At 37.6% G+C, this 16,592-nt stretch overlaps 1 protein-coding gene across 2 annotated transcripts in view; it reads right to left on the bottom strand.

Annotated features, from left to right (window-relative positions):
- Nucleotides 1–2,432: 2,432 nt before the first annotated feature.
- Nucleotides 2,433–16,592, bottom strand: part of MPC2 (mitochondrial pyruvate carrier 2) — a 30,339-nt gene continuing 16,179 nt past the window's right edge. For both annotated transcript variants that reach the window (XM_044944085.2, XM_025287421.3), the window contains exons 3-6: nt 15,871–15,911; nt 5,750–5,834; nt 4,673–4,784; nt 2,433–2,648 (exon numbers count right to left, since the gene is read on the bottom strand). In XM_044944085.2, coding sequence (XP_044800020.1) covers nt 2,612–2,648; nt 4,673–4,784; nt 5,750–5,834; nt 15,871–15,911 — 275 coding nt within the window. In that variant the 3' untranslated portion in view covers nt 2,433–2,611. The remainder of the gene's footprint in view (nt 2,649–4,672; nt 4,785–5,749; nt 5,835–15,870; nt 15,912–16,592) is intronic.

Genomic DNA, 16,592 nt, shown 5'->3' with positions numbered 1-16,592 from the left:
CAAGATTGCCAGGAGAAATGTCAACAACTTCAGATATGCAGATGACACACCCTTATTGAAGAAAGTGAAGAGGAACTAAAGAGCCTCTTGATGAAAGTGAAAGAGGAGACTGGAAGAGCTGGCTTAAAACTCAACATTCAAAAAATGAAGATCATGGCATCCGGTCCTATCACTTCATGGCAAATAGACGAGGAAACAGTGGAAATAGTGACCGACTCTTTTTTTCTTCGGCTTGAAAATCACTGGGGATGGAGACTGCAGGCATGAAGTTAAAAGATGCTTGCTCCTTGAAAGAAAAGCGATGACCAACCCAGACAGCATATTAAAAAGCAGAGACATTAGTTTGCTGACTAATATAGTCAAAGCTATGGTTTTACCAGTGGTCATGTATGGATGTGAGAGTCAGACTATAAAGAAAGCTGAGTGCCGAAGAATTGATGCTTTTGAACTGTGGTGTTGGAGAAGACTCTCGAGAGTCCCTTGGACTGCAAGGAGCTCAAACCAGTCCATCCTAAGGGAAATTAGTCCTGAATATTCATTGGAAGGACAGATGCTGAAGCTGAAGCTCTAATACTTTAGCTACCTGATGCGAAGAACTGACTCAGAAAAGACACTGATGCTGGGAAAGATCGAAGGCAGGAGAATTGGACGATAGAGGATGAGATGGTTGGATGGCATCACCGACTCAATGGACATGAGTTTGCACAAGCTCTGGGAGTGGTGATGGATAGGGAAGCCTGATGTGCTGCAGTCCATGTGGTCACAAAGAGTTGGACACTACTGAGTGACTGAACTGAAGATTCAATAATGGAATGGATTAAAGTTTTTGGGTAGAAAAGAAGCATGATGTAGTCTGTCAGAATTTTTGAGAATGAAGAGTAAGTGATTGCTTCTAAATACTACAATAAATTTGACTGACAATTGGGTGTTAGAGAACCCATATAGGAAAGAGCAGGTTTTAATGAAAGGAAGTGAAATACCAATTCAATACATGCATTTTAATAAACTTTTTGTATCTAGGCCAATTTTCATAGTAAATTTTATGCTCAATGCTTAACCCTAGAAAACACGCGCACAGGCGTGCACTCCTATGCCAAACAAATTTAACAGGGTGGCTTGAACAGAGGAAGCAGTAATAATTTGGCCCTTCAGGACCTTTTGCTTGTGTCAAAATTTTTAATCCTTCCTCTTCAAGTATATAGAATGCTGAAAGGAGAAAAGATAAAATTTTCAGTTGTTAATTGCCAAGTTTTGTTTATAGTATATTATTATACAAAAAGCTCTTTGTCACTTGCTTCTTCCAATTTAGAAATAACTGGCTTTGTTCGTTCCTCTCACTACAGTTCTAACAGGACTGGTTTTCCTAGGATTTTCAAAAGAAAGCTCAGTACTACAAATGGGTTTTTGAATCAAATATGAACCTTCATAATGGGACAAAGGTCACATTTACAGAAAACTGACTTATGTCCCAGGCACTCGGCAGGACACTTTAACTTGCCCAAAGTCAGAGATTATGTCACAGAGCTAGGATTCATATTCAGGTCTGCCTGACTGTAGAGCTTTTCTGCCACATCACATTGGTTATTGAACGTGTTTCAAAAATTTATAAATCCATTTTTACTCTGTAGCTGTAAAAGAATTTCACACAATATGTTAGGGAAAACACTGATTGAAACTGCCTGCCCTGGCTAGGCACCGTAGCAACCATTTGCATGAATTATTTTTTGACAGGTGGTCCAGGTAAAGAATGCAGAACCAACAAGTGACCACCAACCAGAAGAATTCAGGAAAGGTCAAAAGGAGATGCCACCTATCTTACTGATCTTCCAGAATCCTCCTCATTGAAATCCATTTTGACTGAGCAATGGCTGAGCCACCAGGAAGGACCCTGAGTCAGAATGATTGGCCAGAGACAATCTGGTAACTAATCCCATCACCATAAAACCTGAGACTGTGAGTCATGCAGCAGAGTCCTCCTGCTCTTCACCTAAGTGCCCCTTGCTTAATAAAATCTCTTGCTTTGTCAATACATGTCTCCTTGAACAATTCATTTCTGAGCATTAGACAAGAGCCCCCATGGGTCACCCTTCCTGCAACAAATACATAAAAAAATATGTTCTTCTTTTCTTATGTTAAGACAGTTTGAGGTCATGTTGCTGGATATTCCATGACCCATTTCTTACTCTCTTTAGCTCTATTTCCTTTCACCATTAGCTACCTCATTATCCTTCGCTATACAAGCTATTAAACCTTCCAACTATCTTTTGACTCACTGGAATATGTGTGCTCTTCTATGCACACACTTTGGTTGACTAGAACAGAAGGAGGCCCATGGTATGTATGAGCAATATGATTTATTATGGACAAATAGTAGAAAAAATGCTACTAATATCCACAGGTAAGTTCCTTAAGTCATATGTAAAGAGACAATATTATTAAAAGTTTGCTTTATTTTTCAGTTGAATCAAGTATCAATACTATCTCCCAATTACACTGTATGCCTTACAAACATTAGCACAGTTAGTATCACCTCATCAACAACCGAATAATAAATCAAACTAGGTCCCGGTGGTTATGTCCACATCTACATTGCCAGGGTGATCAGGAACTCTTATTTGTTTGCTTTAGCTTTTAGTTCTTGGTTATATCTATAAAGAAAACAAAAAGAAAAAAATCATGAATCACAATAAACACATTCATTTCTTAACAAAAATTTTTTTTTCTTTTTTTTGGTTGCACTGCATAGCATGTGGGATCTTAATTCCCTGACCAGGGATAGAATCCATGCTCCCTGCAGTGGAAATGTGGAATCTTAACCACTGGACCACCAGGGACGACCCTAGATAATATTTATAATAAGAAGGGAATGAGAATCATATTCCATCTCTTCTTTTTCACTAGTCAAGAGGCTATACAGTTGTAAACACAATCTTCCCAGGGGCTTGTAGGTAGAAATATGCAGGAAGGAGAATAACCTAAGGACTTTATTCGAATCTGGCTTGAAGCTGTCAAAAAGTCTTAACTGACTTACAGTTTGTTGTACGCAAGTATTAATTTAAGAATATTTTCATTCTTGAACTATATGAGAGTATGACAAATGTGAACATATGTATAAAATTTACCAAAACGTAGTCACCTAGAGCTTTTAATTTTATACTCACAAAGCATCTTCCCTGAGAATAAAATCAGTTGGCAATGGGCATGTCTAGTCACTAAAAATATAATTCTGTGACACAGGCTGGCTACTGGGTTAGGAGGTGTAACATTTAAGTTTGTTGAAACTAAGGACAATTTCTTCAGTTCTCATTAATTCTCAATTCTCATTAATTCAAAGAAGAATTAACCACAAAGCTACAGAGTCTTTCTGTTTTACAACACCCTGGGCTTCATTTACCAATCTTCTCAGCTGAAAGCAGAGTGGAAAACTGAACAAGCACAAAAAGGCAGCTATACTATGAAGCCTATCTTACCTCCCATATTTCTCAAAAGGTCCTGATTTCAAATATTCAACCATATTTTCCTGAGTGTTCCAGAGAGTCCAACATTTTTATTTCTAACTAAATCTCTCAATCTGCTATTTTAATTGTAAGGCTAAACATCCTTTCGTTAAATTGTATCTGAATTTCTGATATTAGAAATTACATTTCTGAATGTGGCACTTAGTGTTCTCATAGCTTTACTATCATGAGTTAGTATCAGGTTAAAATAAGATGGTGTATGAGAAAAGTACTCTGTGAATAAAATCACTGTACAAACTGAAGTTTATATTGATATAAGTTAAGACCTAAAAATGGTTATCAGGCATTTATAGAAAGAGTGAGTATTCATCTATCTGTTATGTGCTAGATTATTAATTAAGCTGCAAGTAAAGCTAGGTATGGTACAGATGAATGAAATTAAATGTACTATACACTACAGACGGAGAAGGCAATGGCACCCCACTCCAGTACTCTTGCCTGGAAAATCCCATGGACGGAGAAGCCTGGTAGGCTGCAGTCCATGGAGTTGCTAAGAGTTGGGCACGACTGAGAAACTTCACTTTCACTTTTCACTTGCATGCATTGGAGAAGGAAATGGCAACCCACTCCAGTATTCCTGCCTAGAGAATCCCAGGGACAGAGGAGCCTAGTGGGCTGCCGTCTATGGGGTCGCACAGAGTTGGACACGACTGAAGTGACTTAGCAGCAGCAGCAGCAGCAGCAGCATACACTACAGAATAGAATGCTTTCTGAAAAGAAGGTATATTATATAGCTCAATGTTTTCTAATTTTTTTTTGAGATCATTCAATTTTTTTAGCCAAAGAAAGCTGTTATTCATAACATTTTTTTTGTAATTTAGGAAGGTCCTATGGTTTAAACAAAGCCAGAGCCTTCATCTAAGCTCATTCCAGAGTGTTAGCTAGTCACTGACAAATAATATTAATTACTGAATAAACAGTTTCAAGGGCTTCCCAGGTAGCTCGGTGGTAAAGAATCTACCTGCAATATAGGAGATGAGGGTTTGATCTCTGGGTGGGGAAGTTTCCCTGGATAAGGAAATGGCAACCCACTCCAGTATTCTTGCCTGGGAAATCCCACGGACAGAAGAGCCTGGTGGGCTACAGTTCATGGGGTCACAAAGAGTCGGAAATAACTGAATGACTAAGCGACAACAAAAACATTGTGAGCTTACCTCCAAATACGAAAGAGCTGAGAGGCTCCTGCTGTCCCAACAAAGAAATTAACAGCAAATAGACTCCAGTTTTTTGGAATAATTACAAGTGAGTATCTTGACCAAATAAAGCCTGTTGAAATAAAATATTTTTAAAAAACAGCATAGGTATTGCTGCGATCTTATCTAAACATTTAATATTAGAGTAAAATAGACAATGATTTTATTTTCTTGGGCTCCAAAATCACTGCAGATGGTGACTGCAGCCATGAAATTAATAGATGCTTGTTCCTTGGAGTAAAAGCTATGACAAACCTAGCGAAGATATTAAAAAGTAGAGACACTGCTTTGCCAACAATAGTCAAAGGTATGGTTTTTTCCAGTAGTCATGTATGGATATGAGAGTTGGACCATAAAGAAGGCTGAGTGCTGAAGAACTGATGTTTTCAAACCGTGGTGCTGGAGAAGACTCCTTTTTCTTTGGGGAAGACTCTTGAGAGTCTCTTGGACAGCAAGAAGATCAAAGCAGTCAATCCTAAAGGAAATCAACCCAGAATATTCATTGGAAGGACTGATGCTAAAGCTGAAGTTTCAGTACTATGGCTATAGACATGACTCACTGGAAAAGATCCTAATGCTGGGAAAGATTGAGAGCAGGAGGAGAATGGGGCAACAGAGGATGAGATGGTTGGATGGCATCACCAACTCAATAGACATGAGTTTGAGCAAACTCGGGGAGTAGTGAAACAGAGTAGCCTGGCGTGCTTCAGTCCATGGGGTTGCAAAGAGTCAGACACAACTTAGTGACTGAAAAACAACAACAACAGCATAAAGTAGGGAAAAAAGGTTATAATCTGAGATTTAATGAAGTTGGTATAATTCAGGTTACACAAAACACTCAGTTATTACATCAAAGAAAAATTTATACAACCCTCCTTCTGCCTTCTTCGGCTATAGTCTAATAACTGCTTAAAGGTAAAACCATTAGTTTCTTTGTGTGTGAGTGTCCATGTATGTATTTCAAATGTTAAACAATCAAGTAAATTGATGTAAACTAATTATTGAATGTCCTATATGGAAGATATTCATTTAATTTACCTGTAGCCATCAAAACAGCAGACTGAGCCGTGCTGAGTTTTTCTGCAGGTCTGGCCATGTCAGCCAATCCAGCACACACCAGCCCCTGGAAATGAACATTTTTTTCAATGTTACTTTTTCTTAGAAGTGGAAGTATCAGAAAGCTGTTGTACTTTAAATTTCTTGGTTAGATAATTTTTCCTTAATGTCAAAGTATACATGGTCATTCTCTGGCATATTTTTAATACTGTCTTTTATAGAATAATTCTACTCATACTCCACCACCAGCATCAGTCAGAAAGTTTAGTAATGAGTCCTAAAAGAATATTAGTTATGCTACTCTACCGCATAGATTAGAATACATAATAGAATGATTTTTATTGATGAAAAATTCACTCCTACACAAAATAAAGAGATACTAGGACAATGAACCCCTATATACCCATCACCCAGTCAACAATTATTGAGATTCTGCCATATTTACCTTTCCTCCTCCCTTTCTCCTTTTTTCTTTAAGTATTTTAAATCAAATTCTAAACATGTCATTAGAAAATATGGTCTCAAGAAATTCATTTTCAGGACTTCCCTTGGGGTCCAGAGGTTAGGAATACGCATGCCAATGCGGAGGACATGAGCTGGATCCCTGGTCTGGGAAGAGCCCACCTGCCAAGGGGCAGCTAAGCCTGGAGCCACAACTATTGAAGCCTGGGTGTTCTAGAGGTGGTGCTGGGCAGCAAGAGAAGCCACTGCTCACTGCAACTAGAGGAAGCCTATGTGCAGCAGCCATAGGAAAGCCAACAATAAATAAAGACATACATTCATTTTCAGGTTTTATTGAATTCCTAAAAGATGCATGAAACACTTAAAAAAAAAAAAAAGGTTTTTTCCTCCTAAATAGAACACATGCATACTTGGGAATTTATACAAAAATTTAAACCAAATTAAAATGATTTTTATTTAATAAAGTCAGTGGTTCAAGAAAGCAGTGATTCTGGCTCAAAAAGTGGCAAATGGTTAAATACAGAAGTGGAAATAGAGGTATATCATGACTAACACTACTTTTCTGCATAATTTCCATCCATAGTCATGTGATTTTCTTCTCAAATAGCTCCAAATCATCACTCTTACATTCTTCTTCCAGGTCCTAATATACATTTTCTGTCTTGCATATTTGTTCCACTTTGGCAGGGTGGAACACTGCCCTTGTATAGGGGAAGAAGGGGACTGGTTTCTACCATTATTCTACTCGGTCCATGTATTACTACACTGTGGCTTTTCAAGCAGATTTATGATGATAGAGGCTATATTCCAGCATTGTCTTTCGGAAAAGGTAGCAGCCATGATTTTGTTTATGCTCAGCGTATACATTTCATTTTTCTAGGACATGTTAGTAATCATTCTCTCTCACAAAGGTCCTGAGTGCCCTCTCCCACAGTTCTTTTTCTCTTTTTCTTGAAATCATCTTCTCTCTTAATACCTATGTACATATTTTCTGATCCACTTACAAAGATGTTGTAGATATCATGCCCTTTGACTCTCTAGTATTTTAGTGTATATTTGCTAAGAACAAGACTATCTTCCCATTTTCTTAAATATCTATAATCTAATCACAAAATTTAACATTGACAAGACACTGTTGTCTAATATACAGTTCACAGTCAAATTTTGACACAGTTAAAACTGCCCCAAAATGTCTTAAAAAATTTTTTTTTCTTGTCTAGAGTGGTTACATCGGGAGAATACACTGCATTTGGAATGTTACACCTTTTAGTCTTCTTCTGAAGTTGAAGTGTAGTTGGTTTGTAATACTATATTATTTAGTTTCCTTTCCTGAATTTCTAAAAATCCTTATTTTCTATACCCCTCTAATCTCATGTAAATTATCTAGAAAATCTTACTGTGAATTTACTTATCTCTGTCATTTACTAGCTTGATGACTTTGGTCAAGTTACGTAATACTCTCTTTTTTGGCCATGCAGTTCATTGGATCTTAGCTCCCCGACAAGGAATTGAATTTGGGCACTCTGCAGTGGAAGTGCTGAATCCTAGCCACTGGACAGCCATGGAATTCCCCATAACACCTGGCTTATATTCTTCACGTATAGAATGAGAGTATTAATAGCTACCCTTGCAAGAGTGATATATGATTAAATGAGATAATATGATTTAAAGATATTTAGCATAGTGTCTGGAAGATATTACTGTTAGCAACGACAAACAGTAGTTTACATTTTTAGAGGAACAGAGGTACGGGAATAATAGTCTTTGTACCCTTTCCTGTATTTCTAGCCTCAGGGGCTAGAAGGTCGTTGTTCCTCTTCTTTCTTATGAACTTTACTCAAATAATAGAACTGTAGAGTCAGAGAGTGCGTGGAGTATACTGAAAGACTGTGTAAATTACTCCCTAACATAGGAAGAAAATACCAATTATAGAAAGGTTCAAAGTGACTTATAAAGGGGGTCATGTAAGTGTTTAAGAGCCTAGGCTTTGAAGTAAAATTAGACTTGAGGGCTCACATCCTGAGTCCGTCGTCACTTAACAACAGTTTTAGTTCTTTGAACCTCAGTATCTTTACATCTCAGATTTTTTCTGGTGAATATTAAGTATGAGACAGAGTATTAAATAACCCAATGTAGACAGTTTAGCATCTAGCAGATTCAAGTTATTTCTCTGCTTCCATCAATTAAAAACTGGTTTTCAAATGTGTGTGATTCTCTCTGGCACCTGGTTATCTCCACTGGGTGGAGTAAATACTCATCAGATAGTGTAAAACATTTTTTTCCTTCTTTTCTTGCAATATTTTCTCCTCTAGTTAAAAAAAAACAACTCACATAACACTTTTAGAGGAGTGTAAAAAACAATGAAAAACCACTATATAATATTCCAATTCCAAACACTTAAGAGATAGCAAAGTTCTCAAGATTCTAAACTGTGAATTAGCACATGTTAGGAGTTACAGCTGGAAAAGCAAGTAGTTAGATACTAAAAATCAGCATAGATAATCTTAAAACAGTTTGACTTATTCCTAAGAACAGAAAGAAAAAAAATTAGCTACACAATATGGTGTAGTTAAATATAACCACACCAGAGTTAAATATAACCTAGTCTGTGCAAAAAGACTATGAGCAGAAAGAAAAAAAAGCTCTGAATTGACTTTCACATAATAGTTTCCCCAGGTTAGCCAAAGGGCTTCCCTGATGGCTCAGTTGGTAAAGAATCCGCCTGCAATGCAGGAAACCCCGGTTCGATTCCTGGGTCAGGAAGATCCCCTGGAGAAGAGATAGGCTACCCACTCCAGTACTCTTGGGCTTCCCTTGTGGTTCAGCTGATAAAGAATCGCCCGCAGTGCGGGAGACCTGGGTTCGATCCCTGGAGGCTACCCACTCCGGTATTCTGGCCTGGAGAATTCCATAGACTGTATAGTGGGCTAATTATTCTGTATTGCACTCATGCATTTTTGCTCTCACCAGTTCAGTTATATTTTTATCAAGTCATTGTAGTTCTCCTCAGACATGTTTATACGTTTTGTTGCAGAGAAGCCAATTCTGACTCCATGTTGGAACTGTTTCTTTGACTTGCTTTTTGCTGCTTTTGTCATTATAATTATACAGAACAGCCTGCCTCAGAATCCTGCCCCTCTGCCTGACTATAAAGTGCCTTTGTTCAGAACCTTGTGCACCTGTAGATGGCAGGAGGGAAGAAATCAACACACCCCTGCCTGAGGCTTGCCATTCCAGGAGATTGGCAAGATTAATGGTCTTTTTACTTTGCTTCCTCACCTTCCCCATCTCTGATCTATAAAAGAACCTGGCATCCAGATCCCGATAAGATGGTTATTTTGAGGCATTAGGCTGCCATCTTCTTGGTCAGCCAGCTTCTCAATCAAAGTCTTCCTTGCCTCAATCCCTCATCTCTTGGATTCACTGGCCTGTTGTGCAGCGAGCAGAGCAGAGCAAGTTTGGACTCGGTAACAGTTTTATTTTTTAATATAATTTATCTAATTTAATGAACTAGGTAAATAGCTGATATACAAAAAGAGGGTTGCTATTTCTATGAAACTAAAGTGATTGCTTTGGAAAGATTGAATAAAGGTAAGTTGTTAAACTTGCTATCAAATTTGGTGTAAACAAGACAGATACAAAAAGACTGGTAGGGGGAAACATAGAAATCTAGCAGGTTTCTATTACCAGACTATTATGAAAGAGTCTATAAACTTGGTCTGATTTAAAGACAACTAAACTAAAATTATACAGGATGTACTGTGGCTATAATTCTTCCATGATAAATGATGTGGAACTCAAAATCAGTGGATCCACACACAAAGCCCTGGCATTATAGTAAATGATTGACAAATGAATATGTGTTTGTAGTCTTAGGGTTAAAATAGTTAAAGTAAGAATGCTCAAACTACTGCACAGTTGCACTCATCTCACACGCTAGTCAAGTAATGCTCAAAATTCTCCAAGCCAGACTTCAGCAATATGTGAACCGTGAACTTCCTGATGTTCAAGCTGGTTTTAGAAAAGGCAGAGGAACCAGAGATCAAATTGCCAACATCTGCTGGATCATGGAAAAAGCAAGAGAGTTCCAGAAAAACATCTATTTCTGCTTTGTTGACTATGCCAAAGCCTTTGACTGTGTGGATCACAATAAACTGTGGAAAATTCTGAAAGAGATGGGAATACCAGACCACCTGATCTGCCTCTTGAGAAATCTGTATGCGGGTCAGGAAGCAACAGTTAGAACTGGACATGGAACAACAGACTGGTTCCAAATAGGAAAAGGAGTACGTCAAGGCTGTATATTGTCACCCTGCTTATTTAACTTATATGCAGAGTACATCATGAGAAATGCTGGGCTGGAAGAAGCACAAGCTGGAATCAAGATTGCCAAGAGAAATATCAATAACCTCAGATATGCAGATGACACCATCCTTGTGGCAGAAAGTGAAGAGGAACTAAAAAGCTTCTTGATGAAAGTGGAGAGTGAAAAAGTTGGCTTAAAGCTCAACATTCAGAAAACGAAGATCATGGCATCTGGTCCCATCACTTCATGGGAAATAGATGGGAAAACAGTGGAAACAGTGTCAGACTTTATTTTGGGGGGCTCCAAAATCACTGCAGATGGTGACTGCAGCCATGAAATTAAAAGACGCTTACTCCTTGGAAGGAAAGTTATGACAAACCTAGATAGCATATGGAAAAGCAGAGACATTACTTTGCCAACAAAGGTTCGTGTAGTCAAGGCTATGGTTTTTCCTGTGGTCGTGTATGGATGTGAGAGTTGGACTGTGAAGAAGGCTGAGCACCGAAGAATTGATGCTTTTGAAGTGTGGTCTTGGAGAAGACTCTTGAGAGTCCCTTGGACTGCAAGGAGATCCAACCAGTCCATTCTGAAGGAGATCAGCCCTGGGATTTCTTTGGAAGGAATGATGCTAAAGCTGAAACTCCAGTACTTTGGCCACCTCATGCGAAGAGCTGACTCATTGGAAAAGACTCTGATGCTGGGAGGGATTGGGGACAGGAGGAGAAGGGGACGACAGAGGATGAGATGGCTGGATGACATCACTGACTCAATGGACGTGAGTCTGGGTGAACTCTGGGAGTTGGTGATGGACAGGGAGGCCTGACGTCCTGCAATTCATGGGGTCACAAAGAGTTGGACACGACTGAGCAACTGAACTGAACTGATGTAGTATTATTTTTTAGAATTATCCAGTGTGACCTTTATGATTATTTGATTTCAAGGCTAAGAAGGATTCAACCATAGTTAAATATCTAAAGCAGCACAGTCTAAAATTCTTAAGGTAGAACTTATGTGAGAACAAGACACAGGAGTTTCTATGGTTGTGAGGTCATCAGGAGACTATGCAGGATGTCAACATGAACTTAAAATAGATGTTTTTAAAGGAGATAGTGGAGAAAGCACTTATGAGTATATAATACTGTTAATGTTTCAAAACACTGATAGATCAGATCAAAGAACCACCAAAGCTATTGGTAAGATAAAGAAACATCTAAATTGTGGCAAATTTGTGATCAGAGGACCCCTCACAAATTTACTGTAAATACAGTAAGTCATTCTTTTAACTTTTTTTTGGTAAATTTTTACTGGAGTACAGTTGATTCACAATGTTGCATTAGTTCAAGTGTATAGCAAAGTGAATCAGTTATACATACACATATATCCACTCTTTTTAGATACTTTTCCCATGTAGGTCATTACAAGGTATTGAATAAAGTTCCCTATTGCTATACAGTAGTTCCCTGTGCTATACAGTAGATCTTCATTAGTTATCTATTTTATCATTCTTACTTTTTAAATAATGTTTCTAGAAACAACATTTCAGAAATTAATTCCACTTTGTAGATACATAATTTTAAGTGTTGGTCAGGAGAGAAGAGGAAGGAAATAGTAATATACCTTTTATAGTATTTTTTTTATACTACACTGCTTTTAAATGCTTAGCGTATGAGCAGAATCATTAAAGTTGATATTCTGTAATTTCTTTTTTAAACTGATAGAGCCTTTTTGCAATATACAAATCTAAAAAAAGAACTGCTCTCTAGTTCTCTGTAAATATAGTCCCCAATCACTAATTTACTCTAATCCTGTTTTATAGGTGAGACAAAAGGGCACAGATAGAACTTGCGTAAGGCCATAAAATTGAGGGATAGCTAATTCCAGTTCTAACATTCTTTTGTTTTTAATTTTTATTTTATTTATTTTTTCCCCAATTCCATATGCCTTTATTTTCTTTTATTTTTACTTTACAATATTGTATTGGTTTTGCCATACATCAACATGAATCTGCCACGGGTGTACACGTGTTCCCAATCCTGAAGCCCCCTCCCACCTCCCTCCCCATACCATCCCTCTGGGTCATCCCAGTGCACCAGCCCCAAGCTTCCTGTATCCTGCATCGAACCTGGACTTGCGATTCGTTTCTTATATGATATTATACATGTTTCAGTGCCATTCTCCCAAATCATCCCCCCCACCGTTTTATTCCCACAGAGTCCAAAAGACTGTTCTATACATCTGTATCTCTTTTGCTGTCTCACATACAGGGTTATCGTTACCATCTTTCTAAATTCCATATATATGTGCAGTTCTAACATTCTTAACTACTTCGATTTACAACTGAGTTTCTGAACTGTTCTAACAATTTAAAACTACACATTTAAAAGAATTAATATATCCTACAACCCAACAACAAAAAACAACTTTATTAAAACTTGGGCAAAAAGGGTAAATACTTTTCCAAAGAAAATGTAAAAATGGTCAATAAGCATATCAAAAGATGCTTAGCACAGCTAATAATGTTAGGGAAATGCACATGAAAACCACGCACCACTTCACACCCATTAAAGTGTATTAAAGGGTATTATAAAACAACAACAAAAGTAACAAGTGTTGGCAGGGATGAATGGAAACTGGAAACCTTGTGATTGCTGGTGGAAACTTAAAACAGTGCAGCCGCTGTGGAATATAGTAAAGCAGTTCATTAAAAGATTAAACATAGAATTACCATATGATCCAACAATTGTATTTGTAGTTATATACACAAAAGAACAGAAAGCAGGGTCTGGAACAGATATTGTATGGACACCCAGGTGTCTATCAACAGAAAACTGAAAAAACAAAATGTGATACATACATATGATGAAATATTATTCAGACTTTAAAAGGAAGGGAATTCTGACACAGATGAACCTTAGGATATTATGCTAAGTGAAAAACGCCAGGCACAAAAAGACAGATACTGAAATACTGTATGATTTCATTTATAGAAGATACCCAGAGTAGTCAAATTCACAGAGTAAGTAGAATGCTAGTTGCCAGGGGCTGGGGAAGAGGGAAATGAAGAACTGTGGTTTAATGGGTTCATAGTTTTAGTTCTGCAAGATCAAGAGTACTAGATCACAACACTGGAACAATTATCCTACAATTAAAAAAAAAATTAAAAGAAGAGTACAGGAGATTGGTTGAATAGTGATATACTCAACTCTAAAAAAGAGGTTAAGATGTTAAATTTATGTGCATTTTATTACAATAAAAAAAAGAAAGCCTGTAGATCAGTAGTTTTCAAACTTTAAAAGTCATCAGAATCACCTGTAGAGCCTATTATTAAAACACAAATTACCGGGCTCTGCCGGGAGCCATCTCCCGGCATATTGCATATTGAGTGCAGCACTTTCACAGCATAATCTTTCAGGATCTGGAATAGCTCAACTGGAAGTCTATCACTGCCAGGAGCCAGCGTGAGGAACTCCGCCCGTGGCAAAGGTCATGAGGAAGGAGGCTCGGCGTATGCAAAGGCGGGATCGAGCCTCAGGAGTCCCCCTGGAAATTCTCGAGCATCTACCCGCCAAACCAGAGTCTGCCTACTTTCTGCTTTGTGCTCTCACCTACACTTCTGACTTTACGGGGGGCTGTCCCCCACTACCTCTCTCTGAAAAAAAGAGTTAGCTTACAGCTCCAGTTAATAATTCCTGGGTGTGACAGTGTTTCAACCTACAAACTCCTTTGGAAGTCCTCTAGCCTGCCTGAATAGGTTTTTCCGGCCACATGTGATTGCTCAGAGCCTCCCAACTGTGAGAGGCATGAGATGTTCTAAACTGTCTAAATACAGATTCCTTTGAGCAGTTAAAAGATTGATTAGAAATTGTATTGGTGAAGGGTTTTTCACTTGTTGGGCCCATGTTTGCTGCTAAGTCTCCATATCCCTTACCTACTGTGTCCTTGGCAGTGTATTGATTGATATAATGGGTGTATAGAAATGTAAGTAGTAGCCTCAATGTTTGCAACCTTGGACCCTTGAGTTAATTCTTTATTGAGCCCACCTCACCTTTGCCCTATAGGAATGCAACTTTATCCCTTTATCCAATGCTTTTTGGAGGCTGGCGCCTGACTTTAGAATAATCACCTTTAGAGAAAAATAAGTTTCTTAAAATGTTAACAGGCCTCCGGGCCAGAAGATGATGCAAATCACCTAAACTTTTGCATATGATAAGTTTGCAGGAAGAAAGCATGGCTTACTGCATGACTTTACTCCTTCCCCCATTATCCTCTATGCATAACTTGAGGTATAAAAACTACTTTGGAAAATAAAGTGCGGGCCTTGTTCACCGAAACTTGGTCTCCCCATGTCGTTCTTTCTCTCACCTTTTGGCTGAATTATTCAGCCTCTTTTCTTCACTGAATTTCCTCACTGAGCTATCCTTATTTCAGCCTCTTTTCTCCACTGAATTTCCTCACTGAGCTATCCTCATTCTATTACTCTTTATATCCTTAATTAACGTTTAATTAAGCAATTGTTTCCTGATCTTCACCGACGCCGTCCCTGCTTCGAGTTCCCTGGATCCACTGGGGCTGGACCCTGGCAGGGCTCCATCCCCATAGTTTCAAATTTAGTAAATCTGCAATGGGGCCTGGAAATTTGTGTTTCTAACATGTTCCTGGATGATGCCAAGGTTGCAGGTCCGGGGATGACATTTTGAGACGCACTGCATCAAGCCAAAACTGGCCCTTCCAACATAAAATCAATGATTCATTATTAATAGCCATTACAATTACTTCTTTTCAGCTAAATGAGAACTTTATGAATGGAAACTCTGGCATAGGATAAAAGCATTTACTGTGGAGTCAGAAGTTCCAGATTCTATCATTTACCAAATGTTAATATATATATATATATATATATATCCTGGATAAATTCTTCTGCTTTTTGAGACTAATTTTCCTTGCCACTATTTTGGTGTTAGTATCTTAAGTTCTCAAACTAAGTTAATAACAAAAGTTAATTTTGGGCGGGGGGAGGGGGGAGTTCAAACCAATTTAATGTTTTACATAGTCACAAAATTTTAGAATGAAGTTTCATGTTCTTAGGGCCCTCAATTATAATCTTTTGGATGATAATAAGTTCCCCAAAGGGCTCCTTATCTAAGGAGTTCAAAAGACCCCAAGTAGGTAGTATGCTTATAGAGTAAAAATGATACATCTGAGAATATTTGCATGAAATTATTTCAAGCCATACCATGAACATTTAAAGTACATCCTTCAGAAAAGTTACTTCAAATTAATAAGCTCTTTTAAAGAATATCTTTTTCAGTAGCATCAGCCAAAACCTAAGACTTACCCATTTCATAATTGGAGCCCAGAAAAATACTGTTCTGGGACCTGGAAAAAAAAAAGAAGGAAAAATTTAGCAAGTAACCAACTATTTTCTATATGTCTTTTAAAGAGCTATCACCAAATTTCAAAAACTCAAAGATTTATCAATCTATTTCTAATAATTATTACTGTGCTTTCTGTATGCTTTGTATTTAAGTTAAAATTTAGAGAGTCACCATGGTACTAATTTTTCATACAAGTTGTTTTGATTTCCTTGTCAATTCTCTGTATTTTTGAGAACTATCAAAATTAGCTAAAGTATAATAGAGGTAGTTTTGGAAACTATTCTCAGTGTATTTTGCTTTGAACATGGAACTTAATATCATTTTATTTAAGGATAATCTTCAATTTGAGGAAATGATAAATTATGGAATTTTTGTGACGTAAACCTCAGTAGATATATATATATGTATATATTCACTAATTCTATTAATATTTATTATTATAAATGATGTCACCACATGTATTCTAGTAAAAGTTCTTACAAAATTCTATTTTTCCTAGTAAAAAATTAATGAACCTAACCTAAAATTAATTTAACCTAACTTTAAAGGGCACACAAGAAAGGGGAAAGTCCTTGTTTTAGTTATCCTGGTACTCATCCACCTCATGCAAAATGTTCAATAAATGTTGACAGTATTTTTGAAATACTGTCAGTATTTTGAATATATTTGAATTTCAAAATAG

Source organism: Bubalus bubalis, chromosome 6, assembly GCF_019923935.1.
Source record: "Bubalus bubalis isolate 160015118507 breed Murrah chromosome 6, NDDB_SH_1, whole genome shotgun sequence".
In the NCBI taxonomy this organism is placed as follows: domain Eukaryota; kingdom Metazoa; phylum Chordata; class Mammalia; order Artiodactyla; family Bovidae; genus Bubalus; species Bubalus bubalis.
Note: the sequence above shows the minus strand (reverse complement) of the source record. Positions and strands in the feature narration are given on the sequence as shown.